This window comes from Protomyctophum bolini, assembly GCF_963924005.1.
Source record: "Protomyctophum bolini genome assembly, chromosome: 6".
Classification (NCBI taxonomy): domain Eukaryota; kingdom Metazoa; phylum Chordata; class Actinopteri; order Myctophiformes; family Myctophidae; genus Protomyctophum; species Protomyctophum bolini.
In genome coordinates this window covers 35,748,440-35,766,855 of record NC_137867.1, presented here as the reverse complement: position 1 = coordinate 35,766,855, position 18,416 = coordinate 35,748,440, and the positions used below count along the sequence as shown (strand labels likewise).

The following is an 18,416-nucleotide window of genomic DNA, read 5'->3' as shown; positions in this document are numbered from 1 at the left end:
CATGGCACCAGAAAACATTGCGATTCAAGAGTCAATTAAATAACATTCTCTGAGTCTGAACACAATTTATGTCTTTGTAGTTCTGGAAGATGAGATTGTAATGTTGCCTCTTGTTTTATATAATTAGAGAAATATTAAATCTAGTGAAGATAAAGGGAATGAAGGGGACAATGTTTTGCCCATGTAGGGCTTCGTCAGGAAATATGAGATCGTAATGTTGTTTTTATAATGTTTACATCTCAAGAACCACCCCACCGATTGACCTGAAACGCACTGTGAAAAATATCAATATAATGTAAATTGTAATTGTACTCATTTTTTATGATCCGTAGGGTCATCCAATCTAATTAATGTTATTTGGATGACCCTAAGGATCCTAACAAAACCTTGAATGATTACTATTGCAATTTATTTTGGTTCAAACCTTAGATTGATGTATCCAACAGGCAAAATCCTAGTAGTATAAAATGTATAGGCCTACTACATTTAATGTGAACACAGCCGCACACACCATCATTATGGTAGCATGCTAAACTTTGGGAAGTGAACCTGTGTAAACAGAGCCAACTGGTACTCTTGAAACAAACTGGCCTTTATGGTAGCCCGTTATTACATTTCAAATGCTTTAGTTTGCTGAAACAGACGGCTTGAACCGTTAATGCAATGTTTACCATGGCTGCCTGGCTGCTACTGGCTTGGCTCCTTGTCAAAAGCCTGCTGATACAGCAGCTGTATCTGACCTTTGAGTCCGATACAGATACCTTTGATTCAGATGTTGAAATGTGTTGGTCTGTGAAACTCGGGTATAGGGCCATACAATCGTTTTATCCTATATTAATTTATAATTGCATTAGCTACTAAATGGATTATGAGTACCAGTAGTTATTTTGAACTCATGCAAGTGTTGAATGTGTTTCAAAATAATGGTGTAGCCTACAGACAGTGTAGATTGCCAGAGCAAGTCCTGTTTTGTATTCCTGACGTCTGCCGTCAGTAATTCAGTCCTCCGCTGTATTCCCGTGGAATGGATGAGAGAAAGCACTTAATTTCACAATGATAATGAATGATGGAAGTTGCTATTGAAGTACCATGAACTCAAATAAACTCTAGCAATGAAACATTGATTTCTATGGTATTCTTTATTAAATACACTTAAAGAGATGGCACCAGTATGACTTATGTACATCACATTTTCATTTTTCATCATCACTCTACTGACCAATACATTTGGTTCTTGTAGTTGAGGTGTTGTTGCTTAGTGCAAGAATTCCATACAGATCATCTCCAGGGCTTTGCTCAGACTGCAGGCAAATTTGATTTGTTTCTCAAATCTTATCTTTAGGACTGACTCCACACCGTTATTTGTTAAAGTGATATCTGATTTGTGCATTCAGACGTCATTGACCTATCTGCATTGGTTGCTGTGGTAACAATGCAAGATCACAGGCGTGAGTAATGCTTAACTTATCTTTGAGGAGCTCACAGTGTGACTCATTGTGAGCTTGTAGATCTTCTATTTTATTCATTTTTTCAAATTTTTCGACATGAGAAACCAATCTGATTCCAATCAGAATAAGCCAAAAATCTGATTTGGGCTGCCAGTCTGTTCACAGCCTAGGAGGTTGTTGAGAATCACTGTGTCCCCTCGACACTTTATCATGCTGCTAGTGAAAATGTGAAAGTAACAAAAACACATACTTTGACATTGGGTGCTATTATAATAAAGCATCCAAAGGCAAAACAATTGTAGCACCATAAACTGCTATAGAACAATAACATGGTCCAAAGTGTACCTGTAATTAAAACTAGAACTAACTACACCCAGATGACACTGCTATATAAAAATAAGACCCGTTGATAAATCATACAGTAGTACTAAATGATTATGTGACGGCCCAAAAAAATACACATTGTGTCATTTTAATGGCTTATGCCACAAGCGTTAAGCATCTCCCCGAAGTGGACTAGACTCGGGTGTTGACGTGAACTGGATGGTAAAACAAACGGGAAAACCGTTGGGCACTACTTGTGTGGCTACGGGCATGAGCTGGGCGATAACGGCAGACATGGGCGGGAGTGTCTGGTAGACGACTGGATATGAAGGAGGAGGAGTCCCCTGCGGGTTTGTGGCGAGGGCGATTGGCAGTGGTTCCACCGCGGTGCCGGCGACATCTAAAGCAGGTTCAGGCTCTGGAAGAACAGCGTTTTGTGAACCGTCCATACCAGGCAAAGCGTGCTCTACTATGGAATTGTCCGTGAGAGGGGAGGCTGGTGAAATACTCAAGTCCAGCGATGGGTCAGCGATGTCCGTAGAGATCTGTGGGTCCTCGACAGCGACGACAACATCTGGCAGGGCCGATGGATTGTCTAGAGCGATTGCAGCAGGATCGGGCTCTGCAGAGGGGAGGTGATTGCCTGGGGTTGCAGTCTCCAACATCACAATGGGTGCTTCTGTCACCAGTGCCGGCTGTGCAGTCATCTGTGGTGGCTCCTCCAGCACTGGCTCCTCCAGCACCGGCTCCTGCGGTGCCAGCTCCAGCACCGGTTCCTCCTGCGGTGTTGGTTCCAGCGCCGGCTCCTCCTGTGCTGGCTCCTCCTCTGCTAGCTCCTCCTCTGCAGCCTCCTCAGGAGCGCCTGCCTCTTCCGATACTTCCGATGAATCGGCCTCAGTCTCGTCTGATGAATCCCCAACCCCATTCAGGCACACCTGTTTAAAACAAATGAATGGTATGATGATAGGAAAGCACTTCACCCATTTTATACTAAATGCTCATTATTACTCAGTCTGCATCTCATAGGTGTTCTCTGTGACTGTTTTGACAGGCCAATAGAATCTACAGCGATTCTCTTTCTGGAAAGCTAGCATGCTGAAATAGAAGCATCAAAACAATTATAATAATCTTGTTTGAAATTACTAAACCTGACCACAGATGGTCACTGGTCATTGGTAGGCAGCAGGTTTCTGAATTGTTCAACCTACGAGCATTATTGAGGACCAATTATATGAAAGTTGAATGAGTGAACAGTGAAGTTCTTTAAATCTATGACAAGATCATACATATTATATAGACTGGATTTTGAATAATGATCTGAAGGTAGCCCCAAGCATTCTTAATGTTTGGAAATCATCTCTTCATTTTGCACACATTTTTACAGCTTAATTGGAACAGCCTGATTGTAGGGATGTTGAGGCACTTACAGGTGCGGACAGTGCAGTTGCAATGAGGAAAGCGCAAAGTATGATCCTGAGAATATCCATCTTCTCTGCGTTTGCTGAAAGAATAAAATGACGGTTGAAATTATCCCAGAAACACAATACATAGTTGAACTGTTTTCTCAAGCTCATCTTAAGAGTTATTTTCTGAAATACAAGACAAAGATTAGTAAACAAACCAATTAAACTTACAATCATCTTGAAACTTTTACTCGGATGCTTCTTGTCATCTAACACTTTCAACCAAAATAGATAGTATATAGGTTACAAATGAAATGTTCTCCAAGCACATAGTCCTACCTTGATAGCCCAAGTACCTCCTTAGTCCTTTCCCCTCGTCAACACAAAGAGGGTATGTTCAAGTAAGACCTATTGGCACCTTCTCAACAAAAAGATGGTAGATCTGCTATTCATTTGTTTCGAGGCTTGCATGAACGATAAGACATTTGACTCGGTCCATCTCTTTATATACCAGTAGAGATGTGTGGGCACATGCAAAATGTCAATGATAATTCATTGGCTGGTTCCCTTCCCTGTAGTAATATTATACACTTAACTCCGAACTAGACTTTACTAGTTAAGGCTAAATTGATGAATACCCCAGACACACTGAAATGAGAGACTGCTGAGAAATTATTATAGAGAGCAATTTACAAGCGAACCAGAAATGCAGTCAACGGCGGTAAACATGTTTTTGTGGTTTGATGTAAACAATGGAAAGAGGAACCGGGTTTAGACTCTTTAAGTGCCTGTTATCATACCAAGCCCTGTATTGTAGTCGTCATACTGACAACCGGGATGACAAAGCATTTTGAGGAAGTCTGTGCTTCTTTGCAGAGATTATCCCCCCCCCCCTCCAAAAAAAAATATATATAAAGTATATTTGCACGTCATCAACTTATGTCCAGTAGCCAGTTTTATATGAAAATAAATATCTCGTCAAAGGTTCAAAAGTGGTGACAGTAGTGTTCAGGACAGTTTGTGTCTTGAAAATATTGTAACATTTTCAATGTAGAAATTCTGTTCCTAGTAAGAGTCCGAAATTGACTAAGTCTGTACATTCAAGTAACAAAAGTAAAAGTACTCGTCGAATGCCCCATTTTACAATTTGTATAAAAAGATAAGAAGTCCAAGGCACTCCGTTCCAGTCAGGTAAAAAAAGATAAAAGAAAGACCAACACGTTTCGGCTACAAGCCTTCGTCAGGGTCCCAGTACAATTTGTATATTTTGAAAATAGCAGATCTACAAGCTCACAATGGCCCTTATTTATCAACGCGGTGTACACCCAAAATTGGACATGTTGAACCATTCACATGGTCTGGACATGTTGAACCATTCACATGGTCTGGACATGTTGTGTACACCGCATTGATAAATAAGGGCCAATGTGTCATAGACACAATGTGAGCTTGTAGACCGGCCATTTTCATTTTTAAAATGGCTGAAATGTATATGTAGTGCTTAATGTATGTTTTGTAATAATGTAAATCTACAAAGTAACCAGTAACTATAGTTTTCAAATAATTGTAGTGGAGTAAAAGTTGGAAATTGGAGTAAAGATATCTCAAAATAAAAAGTACTTGAGTATGTACCTTACTTTCCACCACTGTAAAACTGCAACCCATACATTTACTAGTAGTATACTTTAAGAATTATTTTTGAATATCTGTACTTTACAGATACAGTATTGTATTTTTCTATAACTTCACCCCAATACAATTTAAAGACAAATATTGCACTTTTGACAGACTACTGTACATTTCTAGGGAAAAAGTACATATGAATTAACCACTTGGGACAGGTCATTTTATTTGTAATGCACATTTCAACAGGGCAATTCAGTGTGCTTAACACACTTATACAATGACATTAGGATGCAATAAACAAGTAAAAATACCATACAATTACAGTGCAGAAGAGAAAGAAAACTTTACTGAATATTTCAAATAGTGAAAATAGCTGATTTGCATGCGTTGTGAGCTTGTACATCTTTAGATGTATACTATCTTGGTATTCATTTCAGAAATATTCTGGAATTCTTTATTTATTTTTTGGTGGGGAAAATGTCTAAAATTTCAATACAGAAATGTATTGATATTGTACTTTGTAATTTGTACTAAAGTAGTATACGCATTTTATTGAGCAACGTTTCGACCTTCCTCAGCCTGAGGAAGGTCGCAAGACCGAAACGTTGCTCAATAAAATGCTCTGAACCAGCAAGTGGCAGTGTGCGGATGTCCCTCCTTTCATCTAATAACATCCTAAAACATGACCATACTATAAAACTGGCGTCATTGTCAAAGAAGAAAAGAAAAGAAGAAAAACAAAGAATGAAAATAGCTGATCTACAAGCGAACAGAGTCAAACAAAATTGAATGCCTCAACTCCTACATTCCAAGAGCTCATCAGGGTGGGGGTATGATTTTGGGAGGGTCACAGCCTGAAAAGGACAACAACTGAATCTATCCCACCCTACTCTCCTCCCTCAGGAACACGAACCAAGACCCCTGGCAGGATGACCATGGATCCATCATCAATGGACTCATGCTGGTTCCCTCCTCCAGACATGATACTGGGGGATAATTCCTCATTACCTGAGGTGTTAGCCACTTCATTTGGATACACAAAGAAGGGCACTTCAGATTGCCCCCGAGTGTTCCCCTCCCCTCCTCCTCCCACTGCGTCTTGGTCTTCTTCATTAGGAAACACAAAAACTGAGTGGCCAGAATAGTTGCCACGTGCGATGGAGGGAAGCTGGAATACTCGTGTCTCCTTACCAGAGATGCTTGGGAAAATGAAAATGGGCGCGGCAGCGGGTTGGTGATCGCATTTTCTCTCTTGATGGCCCGGGTCGATTGTTGGGTTATTGGTTTTCTGAGGTTTTGGAGGCCCTGTAATGACTGGAATGTAGAAGGTAGGCGTGAACCGGTAGTGGTTGTAGTAGTACACCTGGTTAAACAAAAAAAGCTTAAATGAAATACAATACAATTTAAATATTGAAATGGCAAATGAGAAATTCATCTTTATTCAACATTGATCTGAATGAAATTGAATTGTTACTTACTGGAGTGAGAATGCGTCGTACTGGAAAACTGATGGATAGTTCAGTGCAGAACAACAAAACAAAAGCGGCCCTCAATGCCATCTTTCTGTAGAATAAAAATTTGTTTGTTGTATACATCACTGTTTATACAACTGAACGGGTAAACATGTAAAACATTGACATTGAAATGTCATACAGTAGCAGTAGTTGATCAAATATCTAGTGAAAAAGTAGCTACATATTTTTTTAATGTTATTGTAGCAGCACTGCAAGTGCAAGGTATCAATACTCACAAAAGCTGTTGAGGTAGAAGAAATTAACATACCCTAAGCAGAAGACCATCAAGCTCCGACTCGGTATACACTGTGAGGGTACGGTTGAGCGGCTGCTTTATCAGAGAGATTAAAGTTTGATTAAAAGGCGGTGAAGAACTGGTCCACAACTGAAATAAACAAAGTCATTAAATCTGGCACCTATTATACTATTAGACTGAGGTGAGTTGGTTGAGACACACCCAAGAAGAGGATCCTTGTCCACAGGAATGCTTATGTGAACAAGAACTAGTCTACTCAAAGATGTGAACGATTTATCAGACGTGATATATCAAGAGCTTGCTTCTAAAAGTGAACATCTTACTTTAACATTATTTTTTATCTTTTATGGTTTTAGACAGTAGCCTACCTGTATATATATATATTTAAAAAAAAAAAAGGGAAATTAAGTAGCCATGTACATGTTAACAAGTCCTTCACCTTTCCCCTCTTCAGTCCCCAATCCCACTGGTGATCTACCAGCCCTCCCTGCATAGCATTCTCTTCCTGTTGGTGCATGGCTGGCAGATACCAGGGTCCAACCAATCTGAGAACCCATAGGAACAGCAGCGCCGCCAGTCAACAGTGTCTCGAGAGACTAGGGTCCAACTGGTCATCATCCTGCGCAGGTAATACTGTATCTTGGAACGGTTCCAGAAGCCAGGCATCTCCAAATTGGGGTCATACTAAAGGCTACACGTTATATTGTTCCTCACATTTCAGAACTCCATCTTTTTTACACTTTAGTGTACTAGTTCTGTACTCTACTACAGGGATACTCAAATAGATTTACCTGTGGGCCACATTACAAAAATGGCAAGGGGCCAGGGGCCAGTAGATAAAATTACGACATTAATGATACTTGATAACTTCTCTCTTTCAATTGCTTTATTTTCGCAAAATGTATCAAAGTACAATGTGCATGCACACAATATGTAAATAAATAAATGTGTTACATTTTCTTGCATAAACACAAAGAGCTGTTTCCATAACTGCACAAATTATTGCACATAACATGAGTAGCTGTTATAATAACATAATAACATAACATGAGTAGCTCTTTGCCTGCCTGCCTGCCTGCCTGCCTGCCTGCCTGTCTGTCTGTCTGTCTATGAGTAGCTGTCTTACTGTCTGCCTGTCAATGAGTAGCTGTCTGCCTGCCTGTCTATGAGTAGCTGCCTGCCTGCCTGTCCAATTGTCCATGAGTAGCTGTCTGCCTGCCTGCCTAATTGTCCATGAGTAGCTGTCTGTCTGCCTGTCTATGAGTAGCTGTCTGCCTGCCTGCCTAATTGTCCATGAGTAGCTGTCTGTCTGCCTGTCTATGAGTAGCTGTCTGCCTTCCTGCCTGTCCAATTGTCCATGAGTAGCTGTCTGTCTGTCTATGAGTAGCTGTCTGCCTGCCTGCCCAATTGTCTATGAGTAGCTGTCTGTCTGTCTATGAGTAGCTGTCTGCCTTCCTGCCTGTCCAATTGTCCATGAGTAGCTGTCTGTCTGTCTATGAGTAGCTGTCTGCCTTCCTGCCTGTCCAATTGTCCATGAGTAGCTGTCTGTCTGCCTGTCTATGAGTAGCTGTCTGACTGCCTGCCTGTCCAATTCTCCATGAGTAGCTGTCTGTCTGTCTGCCTGTCTATGAGTAGCTGTCTGCCTGCCTGCCAGCCAGCAAGTTGGTTAACAGAAAATAAATTGTTATGGCGGAGTAAAATAAAATACAATAAACACAATTTGCCTGAAAATAGATTACCCAGCTATGACCTTTTTCATGAAAAAAAATGAGTAGTGATATGGCTGACTGAGTAAAATAAAACAATCTACCTGAAAATAGATAGCTATAAGTGAAGAGCAATTTCCGCAATTACCATTTCCGCAATTTCCATTTCTGCAATTTCCGCAATTTCCATTTCCGCAATTTCATCATTCAAATAAAATAGAATTCTGTCCGTTTAGCTATAAAATTATGTCAGGGAATAGGGATACACAGTATATGTCTTTCATTTGCATTGCATCTCCCCCCCCCCCCCCCAGCTTTTATTTTCGTTCGAGTAATAGTACATCTAATAGTATTACTTATAATAATGTAATTAAAGATAACTTCATTCAGATTTATTTATTTTTATTTCATTTTCCAGATTTTTTTTCTTCTTTTTTTTTTTTTTTCATTGGTGGGCCAGTCATAATGGTCCCGCGGGCCTGATGTGGCCCGCGGGCCTGAGGTTGAGTATCACTGCTCTACTACATCTCAGAGGCAAATATTGTAGGTACTTTTACGCCATTGTTTTGAAAATGTTACTTTGTAGATTTAAATTACTACAAAACAAATTGTGAGCTTTTAGATCTGCCATTTTAAAGTAACAAAAATTAAGGACTCTTTCCACTGATAACAATTCGATCATGTGCATCTTGGGATTCATGTGGCCAGTATGGTCAGTCATCTGATGAATATATGATGTATGACTCAAATTTGGGCAAGGTTTCCTAGGATGTGGTTGCCAATCGGTTAAGGTGTGTACCACCACATACTATAGGTTCTGATGCCTATAGGTTCGATTCCCGAGCTTAGTGGACCTTTGCTGCATGTCACTCCTAGAGTCTTATTTCCCATCATTCTCTTCACTCTCGACCACCAACTAAGGCAAGAACAATAGTACAATACCAAACTATAATAGGGGAGAGAAGGCATGCCACGGGACAAAGGTCCCTGGATAGAATTCTGATGTCACAAGCATCAAGTTGGCAAGTGAGTTTATCCTAAATGGCTTAGGCTATATACACATTTATCAGCAGTGATAAATTCGTAAGATCTTATCTAGTCTCAAGACAAGATTCCCTCTCATGTTACACCCATGAAGACTATTAGAACATTATCCTATGATTTGTCATAAATTGTCAATAGGAGGGGAATGCTCTGACAAAATGAATACAGATACATTTTGGCATAAAGCTCAAGTCCACAAAAATTACATTCCAGCAGTAAACCACCAAAACATTGCATGATTGAGAAAGCGAAGCATTCAGTAATTTGTGGTATATTCAAATGAAGAGTGAATTCAGGTTCTTATCGTCTCATCTAAAACTCAACCTAATACACAGTAGGTGGTCTAATTGCTGGGTGCATCGTACTGAAAATAACATCACAGACAACCATAAGAAAAAATCTACCATGTTTTATTTAATGCAAACATGCAGCACATCAATTTGCCTTAGTCCACAGAAGACACCGCTTCCTGCAAAAGGAGAAGAAAAGGCTAGACAGTCATCCCAGAGGAACAGTAAAACATAATTTCTGGGTGGTAGAAGTTATAATAGTTTGTGGAAAGGATAGTTTGCTGCTTAATTTATACATTTTTGGCGGTGCACACCAAAATAGCAGATGTACACGCCAACAACAATGCATATCAGACTTACCTCTGCTTTGTCTGTTTCACTGGTACGAGCATGCATGTTGTGTGGTTAGCGCAGCCTCAGCTTTATTTTCAAGGTCGGTCATACTGGTTTCCTTCACCACTGGGCTAGCTCTCCTGGGAAAAGTAGCATGAAGTTTCTATGGCATCTTATACAATGGTTTACATTGTGCACATTCTGGGTAATTAACCAAAAATTTAAGTGTAGAATGTTTTCCCCTCGTGTAAAGATAAGCTAAATAAAATCCTCAAAGTAAAAGGGAGTAAGTGATTTTTCTTTTTCTTTTTTAACTGTTAAATAGCTCAGTCAGGATGGGACGGGGCGGGGCAGCAACTTATTACTTAAAACCTTTGATTCTAACATGTAAACAAAATTAAATAAGAAGGTTGCCCCTTATATCCAAATTCTGGCATATTTTCATATAATGCTCAGATTAGGAGCCCAAATTTGGAGCTCTGGCTCATGGACTTCAGACTTATTTTGGTATTGCCATTAACACCTGAATGCAGCCTGACTACTGTAATGTAAACCAACCAGAATCTCAACTGAGAATACAGGTTCCGTTTCAAGCTCCGTCTATAAAGACACAATTTGGCCATGCAGTTCAAACCTGTCACCCTGCACTGCAGAGCCACTATTACATAGACTTCATAGACAAGCACTTACCTGTTGTTGCTCTGTAGCTGCTGATGCCATTTTAGGATGACCAGAATCAAATCCAAACTGTTAATTTGAGGGACAGAAATATTTGTGTGGGACGGGGCGGCATTGGCAACTTATTACTCAAATGCGTTGATGTAATTTTCGACCATAGGCCTAATAATGCCTATCATTTTATTATTAAACCCCTCTGATCTCACATTTGGTTTTAAATGCAAATTTTGGTCATGGGTAGTATGGCTGACTTGGTACCGTAGCCTAGGGGATATTTCTCATGTTATTTTAACAGACTTATTATGTAGCTTACTAGGCTACATTTTGCAGGAAAGAGGCAATGAGAGCTTTACAACAGAAAGCCAACTATTGGGGGACTATAGCGGGCATTTGAACACTGCTAGTCACAATGTGGGACATGGTCTCAATTTGTGGGACGCCTGAAAAGTCCTGGCAATGAGGGACTGTCCCACATAAAGGGGGACATCTAGTCACCCTAGCTATATTTATTATTGTTGCCCGTCAACAGAATGAGAAGATCCTTTAAATAAATACAAAAAGGAGCAAAAACCTTATGTTGCCGTTCTTCCCCTTCATAAAAACGGCACACAGGACAGCGACGACCACCAGCGCAGTGACGACCAGACCTGCCGTTCCATAGATGATGGGGCGCTGCATGGTCTTCAGCTGGCAGAAGTCGCCAATGTAGCCCAGAAAACACACACAGCTCGTGTCCCCGGCGGCGCTCTCCACGCAGTGCCCTTGACCATTGCAGTGACTCTGGCTGCAGTCTTGGGCTCCCAGCGGCCTGGTCTGGACGCTGATGTTCAGGGTGGAGTTGGTGGTGGTGGGGGGGCCGTGAAGGACGGGGGGTTCGGACGGAAACGGAGGGGAGCTCCGAGGCTCGGTGGAGGGTACAGCGGCCATGGCTACTAAACCCCGTTTCTGAAGGACACCTGGAGACAAGGAGGGGATATCGCATTATCGCAATATTCATTCAAGGAACGTGCACCTTTATGTAAATGCATCATAATTTGGGCAATATAATAATAAATCTAATTTTAATATATATATGCATGTACATACAAGTGCAGGCCCAGGGGGCCGGGACTCGGTCGGAGATGCGCTGCCACCCCTGTCAATCATTTAATCCACACTACGCGCCTGCCCCTTATTATAGAGCGAGCGGCCCAAGACGTCAGCTGCTACGGCTATACCCGATAACATGCTCGACAAGCCAAAAGCTTATTGATACTCGGGTCTCGATAAATGCCGAACCGGGTTTGTAATGGACCCGATTTTCGGGCTCCATCCCTAGGCGTGCCGCCCCGTGTCCGAAAAGGTTGAGAAATGACAGAGTTACTGTGCGGCAGTCCCTCTACTGTACTGTCACACCCGAAAGCATCATATATACAGTTAATATGTGCTTGTGTGTTTGTGTGTGAGTTGGGTGCACAGATGGTGAAACACAACCATGTTGTTTTCGTGCTCATACCCACCCACCCAGCCAGCCAGCTACCCAGCCACCCACACATAGCTCCATAAGGGAGTCGTTGCACCACTAAAATATCACCTATTCTGTGAGATTACCCAATAACTTACAGTTCTCATCCGAGCGGTCTGGACAATCTACATGGCCGTTACAGAACCTTTCAGCAGGACGACATGAGACACCGTCCAGACACAGCCTACTACCAGCCGGGCAGCTCTGCCGTGGGGCACAGTGGGTGCCATTCATGGAGATGTGGTCATGGGCACACTGGCATGTCCGACCACCTGGGTTGGCCAGGCACAAATGGTGGCAGTTGCCATTGTTTATCAAGCACCGATTGGAACCTACATGGCGTGAGACATAACAGGATATCAGCAAATTCCACGTTATCTGCTTTTGTCTCTGACTCAGGACAATCATTTGCTGGCCTGGTGTTTATTATAAGCCTTAGTGTGTTGCCAAATGGGTTAGGCTAGTCTGCTAGAATGGGAAAACACTGACAGTTCAGACAACCACAACGATATTTGAATGCACATTTTTACAATTTTCCATATAACCAAGACGTTTACTGACCATATAATATGGTCATATTTCAGATATCTGAATTATCTTGTAATGCTCCACGTACATCAAACAAACGTCATCGAGTGGTCTTGCGTGTAGACAGACTCCTCACATACCTGTTTGGGAAGCCTTGCTGTAAGCCTTCAAGCTGACCACAGCTGTGCCGTCGACCTCAAACCACATCTTGTTCTTCTGCTGCGGTTCATCTCTGAACCAGAGCCTAGTCTTATCTGAAAGGAAGCGCATCGTTGAGAATAATTGTTAATGAGAAATCAACATGGGAGCAGCCTGGCTCCAATGTGGATCTGGACTTCATGCGCAGCCTGTGACAGTATATCAGTCATTGATGTCTAGGAATTTGGGTTAAGGTTTCAGCACACAGCTACAAAGCTATTAAAATGTCAGTAGTTTAGAATAATCACAGGCTCCTAATAAAAGAAAATATTCTGAAAACCATAGCATTAGCCATAGCCCCAGGCCACTATAGGCCTGGGGCTCTTGGGTTCATCCCATGTTTTGAATAAATTAGGGATCTAGCATGTTATGATGGTTCCCAGAATTCAAATCGAACTCCTATGCATACAGTATATTATCCTTACCGCCACTGGTCACCCAAAGCAGCACGTCATCACTTACAGCCAAGGCAGCCAGGCCATCGCCAGCCTTGAACTCTTTGTATCCGGAACCATCAATCCCATCAACTTTGACAGAACTAATAACACCAGGGCCTGAGAAAAAAGGAATCTTAATTTCAATGATGACATGACAAGTTAACTCCTCCACCCCCTCATCCAGAGCCTTCTATTGGAGAGTTCCATCAATGAGGGGCCAAAAACAGCACCGATCACATGGTTCATGTAAACTCGATTAGTGACATACGCTCAAGTGCACTCCGTAAACTTCCAGTTCAGGGCTTTGTCCTACAATTGGACTGGCCCGATGAAGTGAACGGAGTTGACACAACTCTCCTTACATGGCTCTGCCATCACCCAAATGAAGAGACTCCTTTACCGTTATCAGCCCAGTAGATCTGTTCCCCTTCATTGGAGAAGACCAGAGATGTGGGCGAGACGGCCTCCCGCCACACCACACGTCGTTGAGCACCGTCCATGTGAGTGCACTCTACCGTAGCAGCCAGGGAGCCCTCGTCGTGCGCGCCCTTCTTGTTGACGAAACAAATCCACCCACTTGGTGGATGAACGGCGGTCGACTCAAGACTGCCAACACCATCCTTGATGAGGACGGCGGTATGTGCGCCGGTAGCAGATGTGACGTGTAACCGAGGCTGCTTCTCGCTACTCCAGTAGACGTTGCCGGTCGTCCAGTCCAGGGCCACAGCCGTGAGCGTGTCTGCCAGGAGTTTGAGCAGCTGGCCACGGGGAGTCAGCATGGCCATCTTAAGCTTGAAGAGGCCGAGCGAGGTCGTGCCACGGTCCGTCACAAACAGGGTTTGGTCACGCATGCTGTAGTCAAAAATGGCCGCATGGTTGACATCGGGCAACTGCATGGCTAGATGCTCTGGCCAACCGTCCAGCTCTACTCCTCTTGTGTGCAGGCCCTGCAGGTCGATCTGTGAAGACAATGCTTTTCAAATTGAGAGAAAGTTCAATACTTTCTGTATTTGTCAATTTGTTAAAGATAACAATAGCACATGTTCAAATGGTAAGAGCAGTTCAAATTACAGTGTAGAATTAATGTACTTAACGATACTGAAAGTTAAACGTTTTGCACAATTTCCATAATGACAGACATCCACCCAACAGTCAAACAACTCTCATATTTGTACCCCCAACGTACAGCACACCTTCCACACTGCTCACAATACAATTATCAGTATTCCATTCTTGGGTTCAAATAAAACCAAACATTGTGACACTAGCCTACTGTACCCGTGTGACAGTGGCTGGAGAGAGCAGCAGCACGAACGGAGAGTTGACCGGCATGTCGGAGCAGGTGCGCACATCGTCAGCCAACAGGAGTCCAGAGGGACACTTGCACACGGCCTGGAGGCCTGGCGTCAAAACGCAGAGGTGAGAGCACTGCATGTCCCCACACGGGTTCTCTGGACCTCTCTGGAGCAACGGGTGAATGACCTGAAACCAAACCAAACAGGTTGAATGCATATTAATAGAATCAGTGGTTCTCAAACATTTTAGCTCACGGCCAAAGGAGAAATTAGACGTTTGCCCGGGACCCAAATTAGTGAAAATAGCATAGTCTACAAGCTCAATTTTCACTACTTCTTAAACACTAGTTTTTGAATTTATGATATTTTTGGTATTTAGAAAATTTAGAAAAATGTCTCAATTTGAGATTTATGTTTTATTTTGGGGGGACTTCTTTTAAATATTTTGAATTAAAAATTAGGGAAATAAATAAAGGGGATATTTACTCGCGATCCATAAATATGGACCCACGACCATTTCCATATGTGGTCTACCGTCTAGATATCGATGAGTAAATATCTGTTGTCAGTTGCCTTACATTTTATGGGACATAATTGTGCTTTATTATATGGTCCAAAATAAAGTTAATAGTAAACATTTGTCTTGCCTTAATGCCAAAAGGCTGTCTGGGTCTTTTGAAGAGGATCTGATGGTTTTTGCCTGTGATCTTGTGGGCGACCTGCACGGTCCTCCTCTTCGCATCGGACCAGTACAGCTGGTCATTGAAGACCGACACAGAAAATGGCTTTGTCATCTCCTTCATCTGTAGTATCTGTTGATGAGTGGGAATGTTACATATGCTGTGTACAACGGTTTATTTCTGCTTTAATATATATATATATATATATATATATATATATATATATATATATATATATATATAATAGCTAGCTGATCTACAAACCCACAACGCATCGATGCACTGTGAGCTTGTAGGTCAGTGGTTCTCAACCTTTTCAGGCTGTGGACCCCCTCCCCCCAAAAAAAATCATATTTGAACTGGGGACCCCCCACCCTGATAAGCACTTGGAATGTAGGAGTTGAAGAAATACTTTTTCTGTTCCACAGATAATTACATGCCAAAAATAGGGACACCAGGTTCAAAGATTAGAAGAAACGCCACTACGAATGATACTGTAGCATTGTCATGGAAATCTGTAAACCGAGCAAATACTTCCATTTCGAACGCACTGTTCAGTAAAAAGAATAATATACTCCAAGACAAGGACCACGGATTTGCTTGTACCTGGATGTCCTCTCCATCCAATGTAGCCGATCCTATTGACCCGAACCTCTCATCCGTCCAGTAGACCCGATCCGACAGGGTGTCGACAGCCACGCCACATGGCCAGCCAAGGCTTGTGGTGACCACTGCCCGTCTCTCTGATCCATCCATCCCCGCACGCTCAATCTTCACCTCATTCCCAGTCTCTGTCCAGAACATGAACCTATAAGGCCGAAAGAAAAACAAAAGATCCAATTATCTCCTCATACAAAATTTGAACAAATTTATTTCCCACTGCCAGAGCATGTGCTCTTCCAAATATCAAGCAGAAACCCTTTAACACCATATTATACCAACCCCTTCTGTGGCAGCAGGGCCAGTGAGCGAGGCTGTTCCAAGTCTTCGTCCAGGATAACGCAGTACTGCTGTAGAGCTTTGTTTGTGGCCGTGGTCAGTCTGACAGCCAGAATCTCACTACGGACTCCGTCAATCCAGTACAGGTTTCTGCCCAGCCAATCCACAGCTACAGAATCAGCCCTGACACCTATATGGAATGACAAGGAAGAGAAAGTGGATTAGTAAGACACTGCCATGATGATGGAACGCAACAGCAGTCATTGACGGAACAAAAAGCAGTTACTGGATGCACACACACATACATACATATTGTCTTTCAACAATATGTACCTGCTGAAAATGGCTGCTTGGCATAGTGTTCGTTATAGATAGATAACAGATACATAAAATGCATAAACGAAAGACATTTCGTAACACTGGCTTTCCAGATTTCCTATTTAAAAGAATGCTACTATAGTACTAAAACTATAAAATCCCACTTATAAAACAATATAATCACCGTCACCGTTCATAAGAGACAAATATTGCACGGCAATGTATAGTTTTCCATTCACAACCCTGTGTAGTGTGTAATGTATTGCTCTCAGTCTCAATCATTTCTAAAGAGATTAAAAAGTCAGTTTAAGTCCCGACTATCAATGCAGCACAATTGTTGCACAAACCTCTGAGGAGCGTGCCCTTGGTCTTGTTGTCTAACGAGGACCACCCGATACCCTCCGAGTCCATACTGACCCAGAAGGCCTTCCGCTCCCTCCAGTCATAGTCCACAGAGAGTATCGGTTTCTTCGCAGTAGATTGCAGCACATCCAGACTGCCACTGTGTAATCCATAGAGGAAGAGGCCTGTCTGGACTGAGGCCAGCAAGAAAGGCTCACCTGGAGAGGATAGGGATGAAGAGACCCAAGTTGTAGTCAACCAGACACACGCAAGTTTAGGCCTGGCTGGTGCTTCTCCCAAAACGCATGCAATGGGAGGTATCCTTTGGTCAGACATAAGGTTGGTGAGGAGTGCGTTAAGGCGACCGGATTAAGGTTGGTGGCGGGTGTGTTAAAATGACCGGATTAAGGTTGGTGAGGGGTGCGTTAAGGGTTGGGAGAGGGTTAAGGTTAGGTTTAGGTGTGCTGCCCTGTGGGAGGTTAGGGTGAGAATGAATGGTCTAACCAATGACTACAACTCAAAGGTGATTTGTGTTGTGTCCTCAAATGGACACCAAAATTGACAATCCATAGAATATAAAACCAGTGTTCTCATTTTTAGTCACATTGTATGCCACGAGTTGAACACACAAATACAAACTACTTTCTCACAGAACAATGTTCCTGAATTATTCTGGAATGTTGAGACAAAAAGGAAAAATACATGTTTGTATCCTGTATGTTGAGCAAGATGTCATTTCTGTTTGGAACGGCTGTGCAATTTGTTGGTGACTAAGCATTAGGCAATTGGCACCGGGTGAAAATATTACAGCCAATCATGATAAAACATTTCCCCCGTAATTTTTTACCCGTGATTTTGCAGTGACGTCCGTCCACCTCCATGACATAGCCCGGGTGGCACCGACACTGGTATGAACCTGGCGTGTTGATGCACATGTGACTGCACATTCCTGGGCTCCGTCCTTCACACTCGTCAATGTCAACACAGGTCAGTCCGTCCTCCAGGAGCCTGAAGCCAGCTTCACATCCACACCTCTGCATGGCACATATCAAACATGTATATGAAGCCAGCTTTACATGCACACCTCTGCATGGCACAGATCAATCATGTACATCAGAGTAGAGTAGAAACATTACACACATTGTACAGTATCTATTCTAGTACATATTCTGATTCTGGAGTCTCACCAGGCCTTGTGGTGTACTGTAGCAAGTCTGAGAACAGCGGGCAGTGTCCTGGTCCAGACACCTGGTCACACAGTCCCCTCCCTCATCAGAGCCGTCGGCACAGTCGTTCTCAGTGTTGCATACCAGGGCCACATCCAAACACTCCAGACTGCCGCACTGGAACTGGTAAGGACTGCATCCTGCCATTCTACCTGCATGGGGTCAAAGCCATAGTTACCAGTGAGACACCCTGAGGGCAATAAGTGACCTTGCCCTTTGCACGCATCCGCCTCCTGGGTGGCGGCAGACTGCTGAGCGAGCAAGGCCCGCAAGGGTGCATTTGGTTTAATTTTACACTGTTAAGAGTTAAAGTCAAGATTTACAAGG

General features: G+C 42.7%; 3 protein-coding genes across 3 annotated transcripts in view; all 3 read right to left on the bottom strand.

The window, feature by feature from the left end:
- Positions 1 to 1,786: 1,786 nt before the first annotated feature.
- Positions 1,787 to 3,638, bottom strand: LOC308317099 (uncharacterized protein). The gene is made up of 3 exons (XM_080765891.1): positions 3,515 to 3,638; positions 3,200 to 3,273; positions 1,787 to 2,707 (listed from the first exon to the last, which is right to left on the bottom strand). Exons 2-3 carry the CDS (start codon positions 3,257 to 3,259, stop codon positions 1,943 to 1,945), a joined length of 825 nt encoding a protein of 274 aa, XP_080622017.1. The 5' UTR covers positions 3,260 to 3,273; positions 3,515 to 3,638; the 3' UTR covers positions 1,787 to 1,942.
- Positions 3,639 to 9,598: 5,960 nt separating this feature from the next.
- Positions 9,599 to 14,742, bottom strand: LOC308317758 (low-density lipoprotein receptor-related protein 6-like). The gene is made up of 8 exons (XM_080767038.1): positions 14,568 to 14,742; positions 13,690 to 14,248; positions 13,278 to 13,406; positions 12,795 to 12,908; positions 12,225 to 12,458; positions 11,194 to 11,578; positions 9,972 to 10,084; positions 9,599 to 9,790 (listed from the first exon to the last, which is right to left on the bottom strand). The coding sequence occupies exons 1-7, from the start codon at positions 14,721 to 14,723 to the stop codon at positions 9,988 to 9,990; spliced, it is 1,674 nt and encodes a 557-aa protein (XP_080623164.1). The 5' UTR covers positions 14,724 to 14,742; the 3' UTR covers positions 9,599 to 9,790; positions 9,972 to 9,987.
- Positions 14,743 to 14,811: 69 nt separating this feature from the next.
- Positions 14,812 to 18,416, bottom strand: part of LOC308316987 (uncharacterized protein) — a gene marked incomplete at both ends in the record, with an annotated part of 9,674 nt that continues 6,069 nt past the window's right edge. The window contains 7 exons of the mRNA XM_080765777.1: positions 14,812 to 14,834; positions 15,285 to 15,396; positions 15,871 to 16,072; positions 16,207 to 16,393; positions 16,869 to 17,081; positions 17,711 to 17,897; positions 18,051 to 18,241. Coding sequence (XP_080621903.1) covers positions 14,812 to 14,834; positions 15,285 to 15,396; positions 15,871 to 16,072; positions 16,207 to 16,393; positions 16,869 to 17,081; positions 17,711 to 17,897; positions 18,051 to 18,241 — 1,115 coding nt within the window. The remainder of the gene's footprint in view (positions 14,835 to 15,284; positions 15,397 to 15,870; positions 16,073 to 16,206; positions 16,394 to 16,868; positions 17,082 to 17,710; positions 17,898 to 18,050; positions 18,242 to 18,416) is intronic.

Bases quoted from the DNA above. Each gene is read 5' to 3' on its own strand.
- LOC308317099 (XM_080765891.1), bottom strand. From the start codon at position 3,259: ATGGATATTCTCAGGATCATACTTTGCGCTTTCCTCATTGCAACTGCA. The intron at 2,708-3,199 runs GTAAGTGCCTCA...TGTTTTAAACAG, and splicing joins CAACTGCACTGTCCGCACCT to GTGTGCCTGAATGGGGTTGG.
- LOC308317758 (XM_080767038.1), bottom strand. From the start codon at position 14,723: ATGCAGTGCTCTCACCTCTGCGTTTTGACGCCAGGCCTCCAGGCCGTG. The intron at 12,459-12,794 runs GTATGTGAGGAG...CACGCCATGTAG, and splicing joins CAGCAAGGCTTCCCAAACAG to GTTCCAATCGGTGCTTGATA. The intron at 11,579-12,224 runs GTAAGTTATTGG...CCTTGTCTCCAG, and splicing joins AGACCGCTCGGATGAGAACT to GTGTCCTTCAGAAACGGGGT.